The sequence below is a fragment of the Corythoichthys intestinalis genome, chromosome 6, assembly GCF_030265065.1.
Source record: "Corythoichthys intestinalis isolate RoL2023-P3 chromosome 6, ASM3026506v1, whole genome shotgun sequence".
Lineage (NCBI taxonomy): Eukaryota > Metazoa > Chordata > Actinopteri > Syngnathiformes > Syngnathidae > Corythoichthys > Corythoichthys intestinalis.
Window position 1 is genome coordinate 23,051,452 of NC_080400.1, and position 22,407 is coordinate 23,073,858.

The window sequence follows — 22,407 nt, forward strand, 5'->3', positions numbered from 1 at the left end:
TTTAAAACTGAATTTACCGCGGATTGGAACATATTCTCTGCTCTCCCATTCGCCATCCGTATTGTTGTAGAGACGACTTTCGGCGCGCAAGAGTGATGTTGCTCGTGAAGAACACGTCATGCAAATAAACAAATCTGATTTGTCAATTGATTTTGTACCTACTCGAGAGGCTATGTCCCAGACTTTTCTCTCAGTGTTTGAAAAATACAGGGAGAACAGTCTGGCCGTGCCAGGCAAACACTCAGTTGCCTTGACATTTTTCCGAGTAAGGCCAACGACGTCATGCATCAAGAGAGACAATAGCTAATTAATATGCTCACTCGCCACCATGTGGTCTGGGGTGTGAATTGCAACCTGTCAAAATGACGGATGGACTTCAGTTTTTTCCGTCACCGTTTTAAAAAACCGGTCAACGACGGAAAATATTCGGTTAACGTGACCCATGACCTAGAGCTGGGCGGTAAACCGAAAATTTACCGTCACCGAAATTCTTCACGATGACCGACGTAATTTTGACCATGTCGGTAAATTCGGTAAATTAATAAAACAAGAAAATAGTCTTTTCATCCCGCTTTGACTCTGTGTTGTTCGTCTATGCTCATTCCCCTTTAAGAAAGCAGTGAATGTACTTACGTAGGGAGTCACGTGATCATCAGGAAGCCAATCAAACAGAAGCCCGGTAAGCTAACGCTAGCAGCTAATGCTACAAGCAAAACGTGATGGAGTGTGGCTTAAGGGAGGTTCGCCAAACTTTCACCCGACATTTAATAGACTCTTGGTGGCATCCAGACGGGCTTTCACCAGCTGTCCTCCCTTGTTCTCACAATTTCCGGAGATGGTGCTTTCAGTGCTTTCTACCGGTAGCCAGGCCACAGGCTAACGCTAGCTGCTAACGCTAGCGGCCGCCAGCGGCTAACGCTACAAATGAACGTGATGGAGTCGGATAGCGGCTCTAACCTTGTCGAAACGGCTGAATTTAATGAGTGGATTGGGCATGGACTGCATCTAGCAATTACTATGTCGCGTTATTTTGTATCTGACTGTGTGTGATTTCTCTGATAGCTTTTGTGATGGTAAAGCATTCAGCATAAAGCACAAATGGCCCCAGCTATTTTTCTGTATGTGTTTAATTCTGTGTCATTATTGCTATCATAAAATCTTAAGTGTTTCATTTGCAGAAGATCAATATAGCTTTAATGTGTGTGTGTCTGTCTGTCTGTCTGTCTGTCTGTTTGGGGGTTCATGTATGTGTGCATTTATTAAAAAATGCACTGTGGGGGGGGGGGGGGGGACCCTGAAACCATAAAGTAAACACTTGTATTGAATAAATATGTCACAGCAGCCATTAACAATAAATTGTCTTTTTGAAGTGTACTGTTCGAGCTGCAAGTCATTTGTGTTACAATGACATGTTTGCACAGGCATATCGATTTCTACAATGTACATTGTTCAAGCCATACACTCTGTTATAAATGCTCATACTTGAATTCTTATTGTTTACAATTCATTTGTATAAACCTAATGTCTAGAATGCATGTACATTTGTTAAATATATCAAATTGAATGCTGATAACTAAATCAACAAGAAACTGTTAATCTGTATTTCATGCATTGATTCAGATTTTCAAATTACAGTATATAACAGTCCGCTTGGACGACTTTATCGTCATTTATCGTTATCGAGATAAATCTGCTCCATTTATCGTGATACATGTTTAAGGCCATATCGCCCACCCCTACCCTGACCTGCACCAACTTTCTTAGAAGCAGTGTTGATTTCTCTCACAAGAAAATCAGCCGTGCCTCCGTCTTCTGGCAAAACAAAGAAACTGCGGCGCCGACATAAATCGTCGTATTCCGAGCATGTCGTCGGATGTAGAAACAAATGGCGAGTCAAATTTTACATCGGATGTCGAAAAGATCGTGTGTCGAGGCGATCGTATGTCGAGGTACCACTGTACTGATATACGTTAAATTTCCAAATATCGGCGTCGTTAATCCGCCCGGCCGATAATCCGTCAACCTCTACTACACAGCAAAAAAGTAATAATAATAATAATAATAAAGATGGACAAGGACATTCTCAAAAGAAAGCCCAAAAATGTATGTTTTGTAATAATTGATAAAGAAATTAATTGCATAGGTATCGAATCAGTACTCTGTATCTGCAGATCCTCAAAATCAGGTGACTCAGGAATCGAACACGAGTGCAAAAATATGTGATCGTGAGAACTCTAATTGATAATAATAATATAATTGAGACCTAGTGTGGCCACCACATTTTGGGTCATGTGGGTGTGGCACACTTACTAAAAGTTAATATTGTGGCTTATATGACCCACTTCCAACATCAATATGTTGTGATTCTCAAACATCAAAATTAGTTTTGGCATACATAAAAACATTGACATCCTTGTACGGCAGAAAGTGGCAGAACAAAAGTTATCAAGTGCTTACCATTAAAAGCAACTTAATTGACTGCAAAATTGTCTCATCCTCCAAAATGATGCGACAACTCCCTCTTGCAACAGCATACAGGAACAAAAACTTAATTGTATGTGTGTGGGTGTGTGTGCCTACCTTGGTGTCAACAATTGAGCAGGCAATTTGTTTAACATAGGCCAAGTCTGCACTCTGTAACATCAGCACCGACTCTCTCGTCAGACCGATCTGGATGCTGAAGGAGACCCCTGCAGGAGTTGGAGGCACCTGGGCAGGAACACTGGAACCCCCTGAAGAACCCTGTCCGTGGTTCATGTCCATGACGTTGAAGCCACCCTGGGAGGACACGGAGGCCACTGGAACTGGGCTCACAGCGGCCGAACCGTGCAGAGCGGAAGCTCCTGGAGGAAAGAAGACATGGCCTGGGGGTCCCGAGGGCATGCAGGGGCTGGCCATCCTCGAGAAGCTCTGCTATGAAGCGCTCGACACAGTATTCACTGGCTCATCCACGCAGGAACGTGGAGCACAGCTTCCCCGTGGAATAAAGGAAGCGATCCTTCGCTCCAGGAACTATTTTCTGCCTTTCTCTGTGTCTTCCCTCTCTCTTACATGAGAAACAAAACACCCTCACGCTGGGATGGAAATTAGCCTTCTCTTCCTCCAACTTTTTCTTCTTCTGCTGGCACTTTTTCCTTCTTGTGCTATGCTGAAGAGAAAGTCCACACTCTTGAATGTGACAACAAACAAACAACAAAAGTGGCAGGGGTAGAACAAAGAGGTGAAAAAGTCTCGCTGGAGTTACAAAATGGCCTTCCCTCGTACAGGAAACGGCAAGAATAAAGGCGAGCGACACAGAGTGCTCATTTTACGAGTCTGTTTCAGCCTCACTTTTTTTTTAAGAGGAAAAGGAAAAGAGTTGAAAGACGGCTCCTCCCTCGCCTCCAAACAGGAAGTGAGATGATTGACATGTTGGCCAACCAATAGGATCTTTTTGAAGGTGGGTCAACGTTGACTACTTGCTCCGCCCTCCTCTTCCCTTTCCTTCCTGGTTAATTTGGCCTTCCTGCACAAGTCTTCTTTCATAGTCTCGCAGGGGAAACTCCACGCCGAAAAAAACAAATCCACCCTGCTTGCTCCCTTTATGTCCCTCCGTGGAAATTAATTTCCTGTCTTGTCAAACTCCCTCCCTTTTTTGGGGGGGGGGGGACAGCACTTTGTCATGGCACACCTATTACTATGCCCAAACTGAAAAACAGCAACCACACCTAGTAGACACGTGATTCTGTTGTGAATTCCAGTGCCAGTGCTTTAAGGAGGGGTTAAATCATTAAGTAGACTAGCTCTAGACCAGTGCTTCTCAATTATTTTCTGTTACGCCCCCCCAAGGAAGACGTAAATGTTTCGCGCCCCCCCCAACTCTCTGCCGCCACTGTAAATAGTATCATTCGTCTATATTACTATTATAAGTACGCCTCAGCCTAACATTGTGTCCTTTTTTTCTATTAAAGAAAAAAAGTAACATAGATCAACTTATAATAAAGAATAACTTTTTTAACATTGTGTTGCTTGTAACAGAAAAGACTTAATGCGCATCAATTTGCCTGAAGTTAAAAAAAAAAAAAAAAAAAAAAAGTCACATCCAAACTGTAAAAATACACTCAAGGTACATTTTTGACCATTTGATACTGAAAAATAAAATGTAATAAAATCAGTAAATAATAACAAATTCAAATTGATTAGAAACATTTACTCTTCAGGACAACATGCCAAAAAATTTGACCGAAAAAACAACAAAACTGAATAGAAGGGGGGGAAAAGGTCTCTGGACAGAAGGAAAGTTTTTATTTTCGCTGATTCACCACAGTGCTCACTGGTTTACTGATATAACACTGACAAAGCGGGACGATTGTGACAATTGGCAATATTCGGCACATTTTCGCTGAAAAACAATCAAGCGACTTATCAATGAGATTGAGGTCTAATGTCTTTAAGTGGCGTCTTAACTGATTTGGCTTCTCCGCTATAATCATTTTTAGACTCAGTAAACAGTGGTCTTTCCTCATTTCCCACTATATTAAAAGGCAAAGGCAAACGGCCCGAAAAAAGCGCATTCTCGGCGGCCGAGGGAGAACCGTAGGTGAGGGCGGTGGTCGTGACGATCCCAAGCCGAAAACGGCACTTCTCGGCCGGACACGTGAGAAAGACACTGGGTCGCTGCGTGAGTCCAGCTCTGCATGAGTCTCTTCCGTGTGCTCTTGCTTACTTCAAAAATACTGCACGCACTTTGAAAATGAGAGCGCCACTGCCACCCACGGAGTGGATGTGCAAGTACACTTTATTCTAGTACGCCAAAAAAAAAAAAAAAAGCATGTTCCCCGAGGTCACTCGCGCCCCCCCTGGCATCGCTCTGCGCCCCCCTGGGGGGGCGCGCCCCACCATTTGAGAAGTACTGCTCTAGACGCAAAAAATAACAAATGGAATACACTATTTTCCTCATTAAACATTTGAAAAAAACACATCAAGGGCTGAGATTTATGTCATGCAAGACCAGGGAATATTCCAAATACAGTGATCCCTCGCTACTTCGCACCCTCAGTCCATCGCGATTTTTTTTTTTTCAAATAAAATACAGTATTTTATAAAAATGTTAAGATATATGCATGTATACATGTACAAATCGTTATATATCTCATAATTATTACATTGGCAGTGCTTAAAATCCATTTCTTAAAATACACATATATATAAAAGGTTTTTTGTTTTTTTCTTACAGGATCTCTTTCCGCTGTTAGATCTAAATAAATACATTGAACACACCAAAAAATATACAGTGATCCCTCATTTTTTTCCACAGTTAATGGGGACCAGAATCCGCCGCGATAAGTGAAAAACCGCGAAGTAACCCTCCCAAGTGTGTTCAATGTATTTATTCAGATTTAGCATTGGAAAGAGATACATATAAGACATGATTTTTCAGTTTTTCCCAAAGTACATTAAAAAAACTTAAGTATATATATTTTAATAAATGGTGATCAAGCACTTCAAATGTAATTATGATAAGTTTTAAACATGTTACTGTCCCACCGAATTATTTTTAAACAAGAATAAAGTACAAAAATGCTTGTCTTCATTAAATGCTTCATTGAGTGAGTCTACTCAAATCAGCTCAAGCCGCTCAATTACAATAGGTTGCCACACAACTGCTTAACAATCTAAACGATGATTGACACATGCGGCATTTTGAAGTTTTGACTTCCAAGCATCTCTGGCAAGATCAAACCTTAGCGTCTGTCAATCATCGTTAACTTTGACAAGCAACTCCAGTGCACTGCCTGGCGAGGAAAAGCAGCAAGAGGGAGAGTGAAACTACATGATCAGATCGAGACAGCTCATCTGTATTTATTTATTTATTTTAAACAGAAAAAAAAAATCCGCAATGGACTGAGGGCGCTAAGTTTGAAGCGCGAAGTAGAGAGGGATCACTGTGTATGTGTATATATATATATATACATATATATATGTATATACACACACAGACACAAACACTCACTGGCCACTTTATTAGGTACACCATGCTAGTAACGGGTTGGACCCCCTTTTGCCTTCAGAACTGCCTCAATTCTTCGTGGCATAGATTCAACAAGGTGCTGGAAGCATTCCTCAGAGAGTTTGGTCCATATTGACATGATGGCATCACACAGTTGGTGCACATTTGTCGGCTGCACATTCATGATGCGAATCTCCCGTTCCACCACATCCCAAAGATGCTCTATTGCAGACATGTCCAAAGTCAGGCCCAGGGGCCAAATGCGGCCCGTGGTCAAATTTCATCCGGCCCCTAGCCTCTGTCATAAAATCAATAATGTCTGGCCTGCACACACTTAATAAATTGGTCAGCAGTACTCCGACCCGCATATGAAGTAGCTTACACACTAAATGCTGATCCTCATTTACCCACTAAAAGGCAACAATTCAAGGATAGGTGGAAATTGGACTAGTTCATCACTAAAATACGCAACAACTGTGTCTGCCTCATTTGCAAAGAGACAGTCGCTGTTTTTAAAGAGTTCAATGTGAGGCGATATTACCAAACAAGACACGCTGACATGTACGACAAGATTACAGGGAAGATGCGCAGTGAGAAATTGAAGCAACTTGAAGTTAGTTTAATTTCACAGCAGCAGTATTTTGCAAGAGCCCGAAAGTCAAAAGAGCGCCACAAAGGCTAGTTGCGAGATTGTTGAAATTATTAATTAAAAAAATGATAAAGCAAATGTGACACACACACAATGGGTTGCTAAAATTTAAATATAAATATATTAAATTAAATATATTATTCTACGTAAAGGACGTCAGCCATGGTCGGCCCACTGCATTTTTACCCCACCAAATCTGGCCCCTTTTGCAAAAAGTTTGAACACCCCTGCTCTATTGGATTGAGATCTGGTGACTGTGGGGGCCATTTGAGTACAGTGAACTCATTGTCATGTTCAAGAAACCAGTCTGAGATGATTCCAGCTTTATGACATGGCGCATTATCCTGCTGAAAGCAGCCATCAGAAGTTGGGTACATTGTGGTCATAAAGGGATGGACATGGTCAGCAACAATACTCAGGTAGGCTGTGGCGTTCCTACGGTGCTCAATTGGGACCAAGGGGCCCAAAGAGTGCCAAGAAAATATTCCCCACACCATTACACCACCACCACCAGCCTGAACCGTTGATACAAGGCAGGATGGATCTATGCTTTAATGTTGTTGACGCCAAATTCTGACCCTACCATCCGAATGTCGCAGCAGAAATTGAGACTCATCAGACCAGGCAACGTTTGTCCAATCTTCTATTGTCCAATTTCGATGAGCTTGTGCAAATTGGAGCCTCGGTTTCCTGTTCTTAGCTGAACGGAGTGGCATCCGGTGTGGTCTTCTGCTGCTGTAGCCCATCTGCCTCAAAGTTCAACGTACTGTGCCTTCAGAGATGCTCTTCTGGCTACTGTGGTTGTAACGGGTGGTTATTTGAGTCACTGTTGCCTTTCTATCAGCTCGAACCAGTCTGGCCATTCTCCTCTGCCCTCTGGCATCAACAAGGCATTTCCGCCCACAGAACTGCCGCTCACTGGATATTTTTTCTTTTTCGGACCATTCTCTGTAAACCCTAGAGATGGTTGTGCGTGAAAATCCCAGTAGATCAGCAGTTTCTGAAATACTCAGACCAGCCCTTCTGGCACCAACAACCATGCCACGTTCAAAGTCACTCAAATCCCCTTTCTTTCCCATACTGATGCTCGGTTTGAACTGCAGGAGATTGTCTTAAACCATGTCTACATGCCTAAATGCACCGAGTTGCCGCCGTGTGATTGGCTGATTAGAAATTAAGTGTTAACGAGCAGTTGGACAGGTGTACCTAATAAAGTGGCCGGTGAGTGTAAGATATATATATATATATATATATATACACACAGTGGGGAGAACAAGTATTTGATACACTGCCAATGGGTTTTCCCATTGTGAGTGTATCAAATACTTGTTCTCCCCGCTGTATATATCATATATAATCATATATATATATATATATATATATATATATATACACACATTTATATTGTACATCATAAGCCTTATAGGGCAAGTGACTGTTTTTGGTCATTTGAAACAAAAATAATACAAATAATTAAAAAACCCATAAAGACCTGACATTCGTATGCGTGGAAATCAATTTTTGGGACGTGTGGGTCACACATTAACATTTGGTTTACAAGTGTAGCATCCATGACCGTAAATATGATGCCCACATGTGTTAATGAAATTTCTCAATTATAATCACGGTACATAATTACTTTTCATTATCCATCACACAAAAGTTATGAAATTTAAAACAAAAAACAAAACAAAAAAACTAACATTTAACTCTTTGCCTGCCAATAAAAATAGAATTCCAGTTCATTTAAACTGTTAGGATCTGCTGTGAATGCTCATCTTTCAGTGTCATTGATGATGCTAGACATTTCTATTTTTGTCAATAGTAAATCATTGCTTTGGTCATTACAACAACAACAAAAAAACTAAAGCAATGACGCACACACAGTTCCTGTACAAAATCATTTTTTATCCTTTTATCTGACATACAACAAGCAGCCCATAAAACAAAAACATAACAGGAGTCATTTGATAGAAGCTCGAATGCAGTTCAAAAATATATAACTAAACCAAATTAATAATAATAAAAAAGCAGGTCTCTTGTCCATTGTAGTTAGAGGAAATAGTTTGAATACAGCTAAATATGATGTACAAAGTATCACACAGTGATAAATTGCTAATAAAAAAATAAAAACAATGAGTCTTTTATCTTGGCCTCTGACTGATAATGTTTTCCACCATTTTCTTGATTTTTTTTTTTTTTTTTTGCATTTTTTTAAACAAGTTGTACACTGTCATTATCAATCACAAGCGAGTCCTATGCCTAGTAAGGAAGAATGATTAATTTATAATACAAATGATTCAAAATTTTACATCTTGAGTTGCATTCAGAATCAAAAGAGATCCAACAAAAGAGAAATGGGACTTTTTCAGCACGCAGGAGGGCGTTGTCTATATTTCCGCAGACTTTCCTTTTGTGTTACGCGTTTCACTGATTTGTTTGCACTCAAAGGCAGTGCTCAGTTTGGCCTTCAGCAAACCATTAAGTCATGAGTGAGATGGAGCCTACACAACCTTATAATGGGCAAGCGGCATAAACCTCCGACTGATCGTTGTGAATAAGCCTAACGGGAAAATAGACATTTGTTAGTCCAGTAAAGTGTTTACACAACAGGCTTGTCAAAAAAGACCAGTAAATTGCAATGTTGCACTTCTGTCATGTGTTTTTTTTAAATGTGTTTTCAATGTCATTATGTTAACCATCATAATTGCTACATCAACAGGCCACCATTTGTTTTGTGTCATAATTGAGGGGCGGTTATTATCATGTTTGTTTCACAAGCTTAAAAAAAAAAAAAATTGCATTCAAAAGCAAGTGGGGTGTTTCCTGCAATGAGTGTGCCTGTGAATGCGCAAAAATGATTGACACCACAAAAGTCACGCCTCCTGTCTGATGGGTTGTCTTTTTTTCTGTATCAAAACAGAACCAAGAGAGCCACACATGGCCGTTTTGTTTGTTTGTTTGTTTGTTTTTAAGGTCAAGTCATAAGGTGATACGTATTAGAAAAGCCTGTGATTTTGCAAGCTCTCCCACTTGGAAATGATGGATGGGTTTAAAATTTTCATGGTAGCTTCTTGGCCACTGTAAGTAACAATTTACAAAAAAAAAAAAAAAAACAGGAATCACAGTGTATGGTTTTTTTTACAATTTACTTGTAATATAGGCTACTGCTGCAAATAAGTATTTGAACACCTGAGAAAATCAATGTCAATATTTGGTAGAGTAGCCTTTGTTTACAATTACAGAGGTCAGACGTTTCCTGTAACAACAAGTCCGACTCAAAAAGTCCACCTCCACTCCACTTGTTTAGGATAATAATTGGAGTGGAGGTGGACTTTTTCAAATAAGTAATTGAACACTTGTCTATTAGCTAGAATCATGAACCTCAAAGACCTGTTAGTTGCCCTTATTTGCAGCAGTATAGTAAAAAATAAATTGTTTAAAAAATGATTTCTAGATTTATTTTATTTTATTTATTTTTTTTAAACGTCTCTCACAGTGGACAAGCACCTACCATGAAAATTTCAAGTTAGAGAACTTGCAAAAATTGCAGGGTGTTCAAATACTTATTTCCGTCACTGTAACTGTTTATCTAACAGAAAAAGGCTGGAAAATTGTAAAAATCAATAGCCAAAACACTTTTTATCAGAAAACAACAATGAAACAAACAAGAGCCAGTTATGCATGGAGCATCTGCTAATTCAGTTGCATTTTTGTTTTGCCAGAAAAATCTCATTGTTAAAGTTTTACAAGAATAAACAGAGAGGGACAAATGGCATCCCTTTTTGCGGTAAACTCTCAATGCTGGACTCCCCTGCTGATTAGGAACGTTTAACACTATTCTCTAAGGTACCCTGTTATCTTAAGAGTTGCAAAACGGACCTTTATCACAAAATTTTCAGTCACTTCTCAGATGGGCATAATCAATAAAGTGATTGTTTAAATCTGATTTCTACAGAACACAAAGTTGACTTACATATTGAAACTGCTAAAGAATACAGACAGGCAACCATCCCATTTTTGTAATCCATCCATCCATCATCTGCCGCTTACTCCGGGGTCGGGTCGCAGGGGTAGCAGCTTTAGCAGGGAAGCCCAGACTTTCCTCTCCCCAGCTACTTCAACCAGGTCCTCTGACGGGATTCCAAGGCATTCCCAGGCCGGCCAAGAGACACTGTCTCTCCAGCGTGTCCTGTGCCGTGCCTGGGGCCTCCCGCCGGTGGGTCATGCCAGGAACACCTCTCCAGGGAGGCGTCCAGGAGGCATCCGAACCAGATGCCCGAGCCACCTCAAATAAGCTCGTGGAGGAGTAGCGGCTCGACACAGAGTCTCTCCCGGATGACCGAGCTTCTCACCCTATCTCTAAGGCAGAACCCGGACACCCTGCGGAGGAAACTTATTTCGGCCGCTTGTATCTGGGATCTTGTCCTTTTGGTCACAACCTACACCTCGTTACAATAGGTGAGGGTAGGAACGTACAGTAGATTGACTGGTAAATCGAGAACTTCGCCGTTCGGCTCAGCTCCTTCTTCACCACTACGGACCGGTGCAGAGTCCGCATCGCTGCAGATGCTGCCACAATCCGCTTGTCGATCTCCCGCTCCCTCCTACCGTCACTCGTGAACAAGACCAAGATACTAACTCCTCCACTTGGGGCAGGATCTCATCCCCGACCCGGAGGGCACGCCACCCTTTTCCGGCTGAGGACCATGGTCTCTGATTTGGAGGTGCTGATCTTCATCCCAACCGCTTCACCCTCGGCTGCAAACCACTCCAGTGAAAGTTGGAGGTCACGGCTGGATAAAGCCAACAGCAGCACATCATCTGCAAAAAGCAGAGATGCAAAGCTGAGGCCACCGACCCGAACATCCTCAACGCTGTGGTTGCGCCTAGAAATTCTGTCCATTTTTTGTAATCATGTCCCTATAAAAGCAGAACATTTTTTACGAGGATTACAAAGTCAAACTGAAGTTCTTCCATTACTCCTCATTAGATTGCTTCCTATGATCAATGTCATAATGCATTACAACATAACCGTTTTATTACCCCTGGGAACCGTTTTGTCTTTTGTTCAACTTAGACACGCCATACAAGTGGGAATTTCACTACGCTGACATTGGGCTTCTCTCTCTCTCTCTCTCTTTTTTTTTTTTTTAAGTCTAAAAGCAGAACAACGACTACTAATGAAATGACAACGCGATGTGAGGAAGCAAGCAAGGAATCTAGCTCACACTCAAATCCCACTGATGAGGAATTTAGAAAAGTCAACATTGTGAAATGAATGACAAGTCATTGAAATGATTCAACAGTGACGTCAACACTGCAAATCTCTCAAGCGCAAAAAAAATGTCCCTGAACTAACTCAGGCTTTCGTAGCACCATGATTTGACTAGAGCGCATACACTCACATGCACACACACACACCCCTGTATAGTAAAAATCAGCAAATACCACAATTTGCTGGGAATGCGCAAACTGGCCTTATACTGCATCCCCTCCCCCCAACTTTGAACTGTGCTCTCACACTACTGATTTACAAGTGCAACATCGGCTTCAAATGAGGAGAAAGTCACGGGGATGAACATTCTGTACGACACTTATACAGTGATACTGGGTCGTGGGCTCTTGGCCAAGATAAAATTAAAGCTATAAAGTTTAAACACTGGCATGTTGAACATTCTCGGACCTTGAATTGAAAAAATAAAGCAGTCGCACTGCTCATTGAGTCTTTGGAATGTGACAAACTCACACACACACACACACACACACACACACACCGATTCCACCTTTAGATAACACAACTAAATCCCCTGGTCAGCCACACGAGATTGACGCTTTGCATTAGTGCACCATGCACGAGTCTACTTGGTGATACTCCTTAAAACATGATCATTTAGTTAGAAAGCATGAGTGCCCATGCCGTCTTAATATAACCATTGATACTCAGAATTACAAGAAAAAAAACAGACAAAAAAGGAAAAGCGTATTGTAGTATAGAAAAAGATCTTATCTGAAGCTGCAGCTAAGAGCTTCTTGAGTTAAAAAACAAAGCAGTGTGGTTCATATAACAAGAAGTCACTGAGGCATAAAACAGTGAGGAAGTGAGGGGAGGTGACGTCCTGTGACAATAACCCAGCCAGTGGGGTGCAGGACAACAGTGTGTGTGTGTACGCCTGTATGTGTGTGTATGCGTAAGAGAGTAACTGTATGTCTGTAGAGAACTGGCGTCCACTGTAGTCTCTTTCAGCCCAGTTGCGGGTGTCTGGGAAAAGAAAACAAAAAAGAAAAAAACATAAGGTCATATTGCGTAATCGTTTGCAATAATTATTAAAGTATGCTACTTGGGCTCCTTCAAGTGGTATGGAAAAGAATCACATCCTAAGTCTGGTTCAATTATACAGTGGCACCTCGACTACGATCGCTTCATGACACGATCTTTTTGACATCCGAAGTAAAATTCGACTCGCCGTTTGTTTCTACATCCGATCACATGCTGAAAATATGACAATTTATGACAGTGATGCAGTTTGTTTTGCTGCAAGACGGACGCACGGTGGATTTTTTTTCTGAGGGAAATCAACACGGGTTCCAAGAAGGTAAGTGCAGGTGGTGAAAAAAGGAAAAAAGGTCAAGCTTGCCATTGAAATAAAGACGTAAATGATAGAAAAATATGAGCGTGGTGCGTATCCGTGAACTGACTTGACAAAACGGCTGTAGAATGTCTATGATCTCGACTGTTCTCCCTCCGACCTCCGTTCGCCGGTCTTTATAAGTTAAGGTGACAATTATTTTTGTGGTAACATCGCCAAAGAAATCGCCAGCTTCATCAGATTTTTAATCATTTATTTCAGAACTTGTGCAGTGCAGCACGCAAAATGTTAAAAGAGAAAGTAAAACCTCTACCGCACGTTTCTCACTGTCACGTCAGCCACGTGGTGCGTTTAGGTAAAGAACTCAAAACATGTCCTCCACATTAGAGCGCGATTTGTTACATTATTACAGGAATTATTTTTATTATTTTATTATTCAGATTTTTATTCATAATTTATTTGTTTTGCTATGTGTGGAACCAGCAGTATTTCTTAAAGATTTTGTGTAGGTTTTTGGGCTGTGGAACGAATTAATGGAATTAAAATGTATTCTTATGGAAAAATGCTGCTCGACATACGACCATTTCGACTTACAAGATCCTGGAATGACAACTTCATTTGTAGAGGTACCACTGTAATTATAAAAATACAGTATATTTTTTTAGGTCATTTGCATTTAATCTCGAGGTGCTTGTTGGGATTGTTAAAACCTTTATTTTGGGTTGAGATAGGAGCTGTCTTCAGGTTGATTTTATGCTTTGACTTGTAAGCAAAAATTTGAGACGAGTGCTGCATGGTGGCTGTCTACACAGCTCCAAGTTTATTGAGTAACGTTGCTGTCAAAAAAGACGTTTGCTCAACTTGACATTTGTATTTTTCTTATGCTGTAAAATACTTGAGTCTGAGAATTTTGTTTGAGTTAATTTCGTGTGAGAACCGTATTTATCGGACTATAAGTCGCAGTTTTTTTTCATAGTTTAGTTGTGGGTATGACTTATACTCTGGAGCGACTTATGTGTGAAATTATTAACACATTGTTGTACCACTTCACATGTTATTTTTGGTGTTTTGGAGTGACACTGATGGTTCGGTAAACTTGTTAGCATGTTCTTTATGCTTTAGTTATCTGAATAACTCTAATTAGCTATGTTACGTTAACATACCGGCCAGGTTTGCATGTCATAGTTCATGCATCATGTAGCATTATCATAATGTACACTTGTTCAGCATGTTGTTCTCTACTGTATTTTTATTTCAAATTGCCTTTCAAGATGACATATCTGTTCTATGTGTTGGATTTTATCAAGTAAATTTTCTCAAAAAATGCAACGTATTCTCCGGTGTGACTTATATGTTTTTTTTTTTCCTCTTCATTGCGCATTTTTGGGCTGGTGTGACTTATATTCAGGTGCGACTTATAGTCCGAAAAATACGGTATGAGAATTTTATACCAGTTAGATTTTGTGTATGTGAATTAAGATTTTTGATTAAATATGTGACTACATATCTAAGTTGTGTTTGAATTGTTTAAATGTGACTACCAATCTGGAAAGACTAGGATGCAAATTTTTATGAACACAACTCTAAACTACGTAATTCATGTCTGTGTGTTTGTTTGCGTAAAATAAATGTAAATTTGACTTGCACTTGCACTTGACTTGCTACTGTAAAATAAAGCTGATGTAAATCTGTTTTTTCTGCCTTACTAGATCAAACCGAAGTTCAGTCAGATAAAAATCTTGGCAAGTGCGTCGGCGCCGGCGCTGGCAATGAAGGGCTGAGAGCAGTGGAAGGCCACGTCGTGAATGGCCTCGTCGTGTTTCTTCCTGTGGGCAGTAATCTCCTGGACGCACGTCCTGTTGTCGAGCATCCATAGGCGTACTGAGCAGTCGTGGCCTGCGAGGGGACGGGGAATTATAATTATACATAAGAAAGAAGAAAAAATGTTCGCTAGACAAATGTGGTAAGAAAGAAATGCTAATGATTAGAGGTCACATGGTTCACATGGATGTACTGCAATGTTTCCGTTTTGCATGTTTAGTTTTACTTACTTATGTACCATTTCGGTTATGTTTCATGTATGGTTTTTTGGCTCATAAAAAGTCTTATTAGTGCGGCCTAAGAGCTGCATGGGGAACTGAAGTTTAGTGGGAGATTCCGTACAGACGCCTTAAGGCTGAGTTATGCTTCCGCGGCAGACCTACACCGCCAAGGCAGACCGGATTTACGACCCTTCGCCGTAGCCTGACGTGCTTTTCCACAATTTTCTGACTTCGCGTCACGTCAACGTGTTGAGACGTGACGCAAGTTAACTGTGATTGGTCCGCTCAGACTGTTGTTTTCTGTTCAGCGCAAAATCCCCACCATTTTCAAACATTGTTGTGCTACACGCAAAAATTGACCAAGCATTCCATCTCCGTTGGCATCATTGTGTAACAGGAAGAAAACTAGAGGAGGTCAACAAGAGTCCCCCAAAACCGTACAAACACAACGCCACACCTCTCTAGTGGCATGGCGGTAAATTACAGAGCAGAACTATCGAATGCTCATTGAGGCTGTCGTCGTTACGCCATCACTGCTACGCAGAAGCATCAGGCTTTAAGCGTCGGTCATTATTGACAAACGAGCAGTTTGTAGGCATGACATGCATGCAAATGAGAAGCCTCTGCTGGAAAAAAAACCTACTCTTTCACTTCTGTTGGGAGACAGTACCAGCTTGTTTTTTTTCTTTATTTTAAAACTGTAAAACAAATTCCTATGAAATATCACCAAATAGGACGCTTTCATTTATTTACAGAGGTTCTATTGTTTCCATACATTTTTACAAATAAAAGCATTTTAAGCATTTTTTCCCCCCTGCCTTTTTTTTTTCAGCGAAAATAACCCTAACCAAGCACTTCAAGAAATCGAACCGAAATTACATTTTAGTGTGCCGTTCCACTTATTATGTTGATGAATGATGCATTTTGGGGTGAGGAAGCGTGTGATTGCAGATTTTTCCTTCGGATAATATTACAGTGTGATTTATATTGCAATTGTTTTGTCTGAGTAACAGTGATTACTTGACTCTTGAATATTAATAGAATAGAATAGAATAGAATAGAATAGAATAGAAAGCCCTAATTAGTATTATACAGAGTACAATGATATTTAAAGCTTCTCCATAAAGTACACCACATAAAAGAAAAGTACAATAAGGGTAATATAATAACTTAGATTACAGGGTACACAAACTCGGAATAAAGTGATAAGTGACTAGCAGCAGCAAATGGTGATGTAGTGGAATTTTGACAATTTAAAGTACTCAGACTAAGAGGTAGATGGCCGACTTGATAGGATAGTGCGAATGACAATTTGTGTGTAGATATTGATGTGATAGTGCAAAAGTCTTTAAATGTAACTGAAAATATTGCGTATGCAGTAGGTCTGTCCCAAACGACTAATTTTCTTCCGATTAGTCAGCAGACTATTTTTACGATTGGTCGACTAATCTAATAATTAAACTTTTTTTTTTTTTTCCCCCCCACTAATTTAAGTATGAAATTTTTGTTGACGCTTATCAATTCACAAAAACATTTTGGAACACTTAAATTCTTTATTGAAGTAAAAATAAACACGTAAATAACAATAATAAATCACAAATAAACAATGAGTTCAAATGCTGATAGAATTAACTAGTGCAAAAGAATGGAATGTAAACAGATTCAGAACACTGACTTCACCTTTCCAACATGATTCAGAACAATTCTTGAAAGACACTTAGCATTAATATTATGGTATAGTACTATATATAATAGTATTATAATAATTATTCATTGCCAATCAGATTTTTCATAAAAGGTGTCATTTTAAAGGTATTCTTAGTGTAGAATCTGAATTCTGAAGTATGTGGGAAATCGTTATTTATATGACGAACATGACATGCTTTTATTTTGAAATGTTCACCGGAAGTACGTTCGCTAAACAGCTAACTTAAGCTTTACACTCTGCAAAAAAAAAAACACTTTTTGTCATTGCATGTGGTGTCAGTAATAGATTTTTTTTCTCCTTTTTTTTTTCGTTTGCAAATGCTGTTAACCAGCGATTTTTCATGTTTGAAGTGTCACCTTTTAACCGCAAGTTTGCTTTTACGAGAAGACTGCCAATGTTTTAAAGCAGGCTAAAGTAGGTTGCCTTTTTTCCACCCATTCACCTCAGTGTAGCAATGCTAACGTTACAATGTTTAATATACAGTGGGGAGAACAAGTATTTGATACGCTGCCAATGGGTTTTCCTATTGGCAGTGTATCAAATACTTGTTCTCCCCACTGTAGATGTGTTTTCTTATTTTGTATGTCTGAATTTTAATTCTACAGCGTGTTGATAAGAGAAAGGAACTGGAGTCTCATATGCCATCAGCGCGCATGCGTAGCAATAAAGCGCAGCCGTGAAAATTACCGCACTCATTTTTATTTGCCGTGCGATAAATGGACTCATTGCATATCGCGCCAGGCTAAGCAACTTCAATAAAACATGTCGTTAGTTATTTAGATGGACTGACTCCTGTAGTCTTCGAAAATTAACACTGGGGCACAGCGTAGGTGTTTATTCACGACCGACGTGCAGCCAAGCTTGGCATTGAAGAGACAGGACACACCAGTGTACCCTCCTTTGTTTCTTTGAAATAAGTCAATGTTTTGGACTTTCTGGTGCGCTTTTTTTGGCTTTGTGCTGCTTTCCCCGCTTGCATACCGAGCGTCCGACATTCTGAACTTTCCACGCATATATATTTTTAACCCTTCATTAACCGTCGGCGGGATGTTGTGCTCGTCGAAGGATTTACGTCATCGATGACGTCGACTATGTTGACTAATCGGGACAGCTCTAGCATGCAGTACCCAGATTATGTTAAGTAAAAAATATTAATTGTAGAATTAATTGCTACTCACTGCCAGAGATGAGGTAAGTGCCTTTAGGATCTGTAGTAAGACATGTAACTGCATCCAGGTGAGCCACCATGGAGTGGACCACTTTACCTGCAGAACAATGGATCATATGGATCACTACATTTGTGTTTCCCAAAACATTTGACCATTAAATATCAAACTGTGGATACCCGTTTTGTTGTCTAAGAAGCGGATGGTGCGGTTCTCGTGTGCAGTGATAGAGAGGGGCTCAGATGGGTGACTGACCACACGGTTAATTAGTTCACTTCCTGTAAAGGACGATAAACAACTGTCACAATCTCGATATCCATGACAACTTCTTGATACAGTTAACTCATTCACTACCAAAGTCTTATTACAATGTTGCATATAATGTTCAACTGTTCATAACTAAAGAATGAAAAAGAGCACAATATTCGGTGGTGCTTCAAAGGGGATGCCTTGTGCATGTTGTTTAATAATGAATGGGTTGATTTAGTGATGCAGGAGTCCTGGACATACCATCCTTGGTCTGCGTCTCTAGTGCTGTGACACTCTGCTCGGTGTTCAGGTCGTAGAGAAGAGTTTCGCCTGCGTCAAATGACACAACCACTTGGTTGGGGTCAGAGGCCACGAAGGCCACTGAGGTGGGCGTTCCATGTTCTGTGGAGAAGGTGGCAATGTGCTGTGTTACGTGTGTAAACAAGGAAAAACCTCCGCCGTCGTGCCCTATCTACCTCTCTCCTTGTTGAAGACAGACAGGCAGGGGGCAGAGTTCCGTGGGTCCCAGATGCGAATGGTGCCATCCGCTGAGCACGATGCAAGCCGATGTTGGACTGCAGAGTATGTGAGACCCCACACGCTGTCTTCATGGCCTGCTAGCACGCTGCTCTCGATACCAGGATCTAATTGAGGCGGCATAAAACAATGGTTGTACAAACTTGAATGGCACTGCACTACAAACAGGAATGCTACCGTAAAGGAATGGGCTAAGTAAAACTTCCAGAAAACATAAAACACAACTCATCGTGCTATCTGCCGTTGCTAGACGAAACTATACAGTACATGGAAGAAGCTATTTCTAAACAGGACCCAGAAGCACAGGCGTTATATGGGCCAAGTGTCAATTAAAATAGAGTGCAGCCAAGTGATAAACTGTTCAATGGTCAAAGGAATCACAATTCCATGCTCTTTTTGGAAAACTGGGACACCATGTCATCTGGACTAAAGAGGACAAGGACTACCTAAGTTGTTATTAGTGCGTTAGTTCAGAAGTTTGCATCTGTTATGGTATAGGTTTACATGAGTGCACGTGGCATAGGCAGCTTCAATGTAACAGCACCGTCAATGCACAAAAGTGCATTCAAGTTCTGGAACAGGGGTCTCTAAACCATTTCACATGGCTGCAGTGGGTGCCTGATTTTATTTCAACAAAATAAGACCAAGCTGGTGTCTTACAATTGTAATCAGTTGATTGTAATCAGTCAGGTGCTGCTTGTTTTAGCAGAAACCTCATTGGTAAAACTGTCTGTGCTCAACTGGTAGGAACAAAACCAAATACGGAGACCCACAGCAGCCCTTGGGGGCCGGTGTGGAGACCCTGTTCTAGAACAAGATATGTTCGATCATAAAGAGGAAAAGGTGCGACAAAGAAGGCCAAGACAGTTGAATAGTTACAGGCCTGTATTAGACAAGAATGGGACTGTATTCCTATTTCTAAACTTGAGAAACTTGCCTCATTGGTCCCCAGGCTTTAGTAAGTGGTGAAAACGGTTTTGTCCTCATTTGAGATTTGTTGACACTATAGAATTTAAAAGCAACATTTTTCCCCTTAAATTGATACATTTTCTCAGTTTAATTTTGTGACCTGTCATATGTTCTATCCTGAATAAAATACTGACATTTGGCACCTTCACATCATTGCAATGAGTTTTAATTCACAATATCTGTTGTGTACCAACTTTTGGGGAATGCGGTTTGTATTACAAGACCTAAATTTACATAACTAACTAACAAAGTGGGCAGCTGCTGGAGCTGACTAACTGACCGTAGTTGTCATACGGATCCACGTTGAGGTCTGGCATCTTCCAACACCGCACGCTTCCATCCAGGCCTCCGCTGTAGCAGGAATCTCCATCTTCTCCCATAGTTAGTGACAAAACTGCACCACTGGACAAAAAGAGAAAATAAGTTAGATAAAGGGTGACAAACTTGTCTTTGTTGTGGGCCACATATGGTTTCCTCCGGACGACCTTCATGTCTACCAACCCATATACAGTGGGGCAAATAAGTATTTAGTCAACCACTAATTGTGCAAGTTCTCCCAATTGAAAATATTAGAGAGGCCTGTAATTGTCAACGTGGGTAAACCTCAAGCATGAGAGATAGAATGTGGGGGAAAACCCGAGAAAATCACATTGTTTGATTTTTAAAGAATTTATTTGCAAATCATGGTGGAAAATAAGTACGTGGTCAATACCAAAAGTTCATCTCAATACTTTGTTATTATGTACCCTTTGTTGGCAATAACGGAGGCCAAACGTTTTCTGTAACTCTTCACAAGTTTTTCCACACACAGTTGCTGGTATTTTGGCCCATTCCCCCATGCAGATCTCCTCTAGAGCAGTGATGTTTTGGGTTGTCATTGGGCAACACGGACTTTCAACTCCCTCCACAGATTTTCTATGGGGTTGAGATCTGGAGACCGGCTAGGCCACTCCAGGAGCTTGAAATGCTTCTTACGAAGCCAGCCCTTTGTTGCCCTGGCTGTGTGTTTGGGATCATTGTCATGCTGAAAGACCCAGCCACGTCTCATCTTCAATGCCCTTGCTGATGGAAGGAGATTTTCACTCAAAATCTCTCGATACATTGCCCCATTCATTCTTTCCTTTACACAGATCAGTCGTCCTGGTGCCTTTGCAGAAAACCAGCCCCAAAGCATGATGTTTCCACCCCCACGCTTCACAGTGGGTATGGTGTTCTTCGGATGCAATTCAGAATTCTTTCTCCTCCAAACACGAGAACCTGCGTTTCTACCAAAAAGTTCTATTTTGGTTTCATCTGACCATAACACAGTCCCAGTTCTCCCAGTCATCTTCTGGATCATCCAAATGCTCTCTAGCGACCCGCAGACGGGCCTGGACGTGTATTTTCTTCAGCAGTGGGACACGTCTGGCAGTACAGAATTTGAGTCCCAGGTGGCGCATTGTGTTACTGATAGTAGCCTTTGTTCCTGTGCTCCCAGCTCTCTGTAAGTCATTCACTAGGTCCCCCCGTGTGGTTCTGGGATTTTTGCTCACCATTCTTGTTATCATTTTGACGCCACGGGGTGAGATCTTGCATGGAGCCACAGATCGAGGGAGATTATCAGTGGTCTTGTATGGCTTCCATTTTCTAATAATTGCTCCCACAGTTGATTTCTTTACACCAAGCGTTTTACCTATTGCAGATTCAGTCTTCCCAGCCTGGTGCAGGTCTACAATTTTGTCTCTGGTGTCCTTCCACAGCTCTTTGGTTTTGGCCATAGTGGAGTTTGGAGTGTAACTGACTGAGATTGTGGACAGGTGTCTTTTATACCGATAATGAGTTAAAGGTGGAGCCTCGTTAGAAGAAGTTAGACCTCTTTGACAGCCAGAAATCTTGTTTGCTTGTTTGTAGGCGACCAAATACTTATTTTCCACTGTAATTTGGAAATAAGTTCATTAAAAATAAAAAAAAATGTATGTTCCCTCCCCCCCCCCCCCCCCATTCTGTCTCTCATGGTTGAGGTTTACCCATGTTGACAATTACGGGCCTATCTAATCTTTTCAAGTAAGAGAACTTGCACAATTGGTGGCTGACCAAATACTTATTTGCCTCACTGTAAATGTATGATGATCTCATATTATTACATAGACCAGGGGTGGGCAAACCGGTCCTCGAGGGCCGCAGTGGGTCCTGGTCTTTGTTCCAACTGACCCAGCACAGATAGTTTAACCAATGCGGTTTCAGCCGAAATGAGAAGCACCTGACTGCAATCGACTGATTGCACTTCAGATTGGTGAAAAGGTGTCCTCTTAATGGGTTGCAACAAAAACCCGCACCCACTGCGGGCGGCCCTTTGTGGAATAGTTTGCCCACCCCTGACATAGACACAACATTTTTTTTTGTTTTTGATATGACCAATGTATCCCGTAATCTGAAATTGTAGGGGCATCTTAAAAGGGTGATTTTTGCTTGCAAAATCTTGATGTTTTTACAAGGGTTGCCGCTTTACAGAATTGCACTCTCATTTCA

At 40.9% G+C, this 22,407-nt stretch overlaps 2 protein-coding genes across 3 annotated transcripts in view; both read right to left on the reverse strand.

Annotated features, from left to right (window-relative positions):
- prkd2 (protein kinase D2) overlaps positions 1–3,644 on the reverse strand; it is a 65,743-nt gene extending 62,099 nt beyond the window's left edge. For both annotated transcript variants that reach the window (XM_057838563.1, XM_057838562.1), the window contains exon 1: positions 2,581–3,644. In XM_057838563.1, coding sequence (XP_057694546.1) covers positions 2,581–2,898 — 318 coding nt within the window. In that variant the 5' untranslated portion in view covers positions 2,899–3,644. The remainder of the gene's footprint in view (positions 1–2,580) is intronic.
- Positions 3,645–8,525: 4,881 nt separating this feature from the next.
- The window catches only part of strn4 (striatin, calmodulin binding protein 4), a 58,373-nt gene continuing 44,491 nt past the window's right edge, over positions 8,526–22,407 (reverse strand). The window contains exons 12-18 of the mRNA XM_057838515.1: positions 20,180–20,301; positions 18,870–19,037; positions 18,655–18,795; positions 18,324–18,422; positions 18,157–18,243; positions 14,935–15,124; positions 8,526–12,900 (exon numbers count right to left, since the gene is read on the reverse strand). Of these exons, the coding sequence (XP_057694498.1) occupies positions 14,955–15,124; positions 18,157–18,243; positions 18,324–18,422; positions 18,655–18,795; positions 18,870–19,037; positions 20,180–20,301 (787 nt within the window). The 3' untranslated portion in view covers positions 8,526–12,900; positions 14,935–14,954. The remainder of the gene's footprint in view (positions 12,901–14,934; positions 15,125–18,156; positions 18,244–18,323; positions 18,423–18,654; positions 18,796–18,869; positions 19,038–20,179; positions 20,302–22,407) is intronic.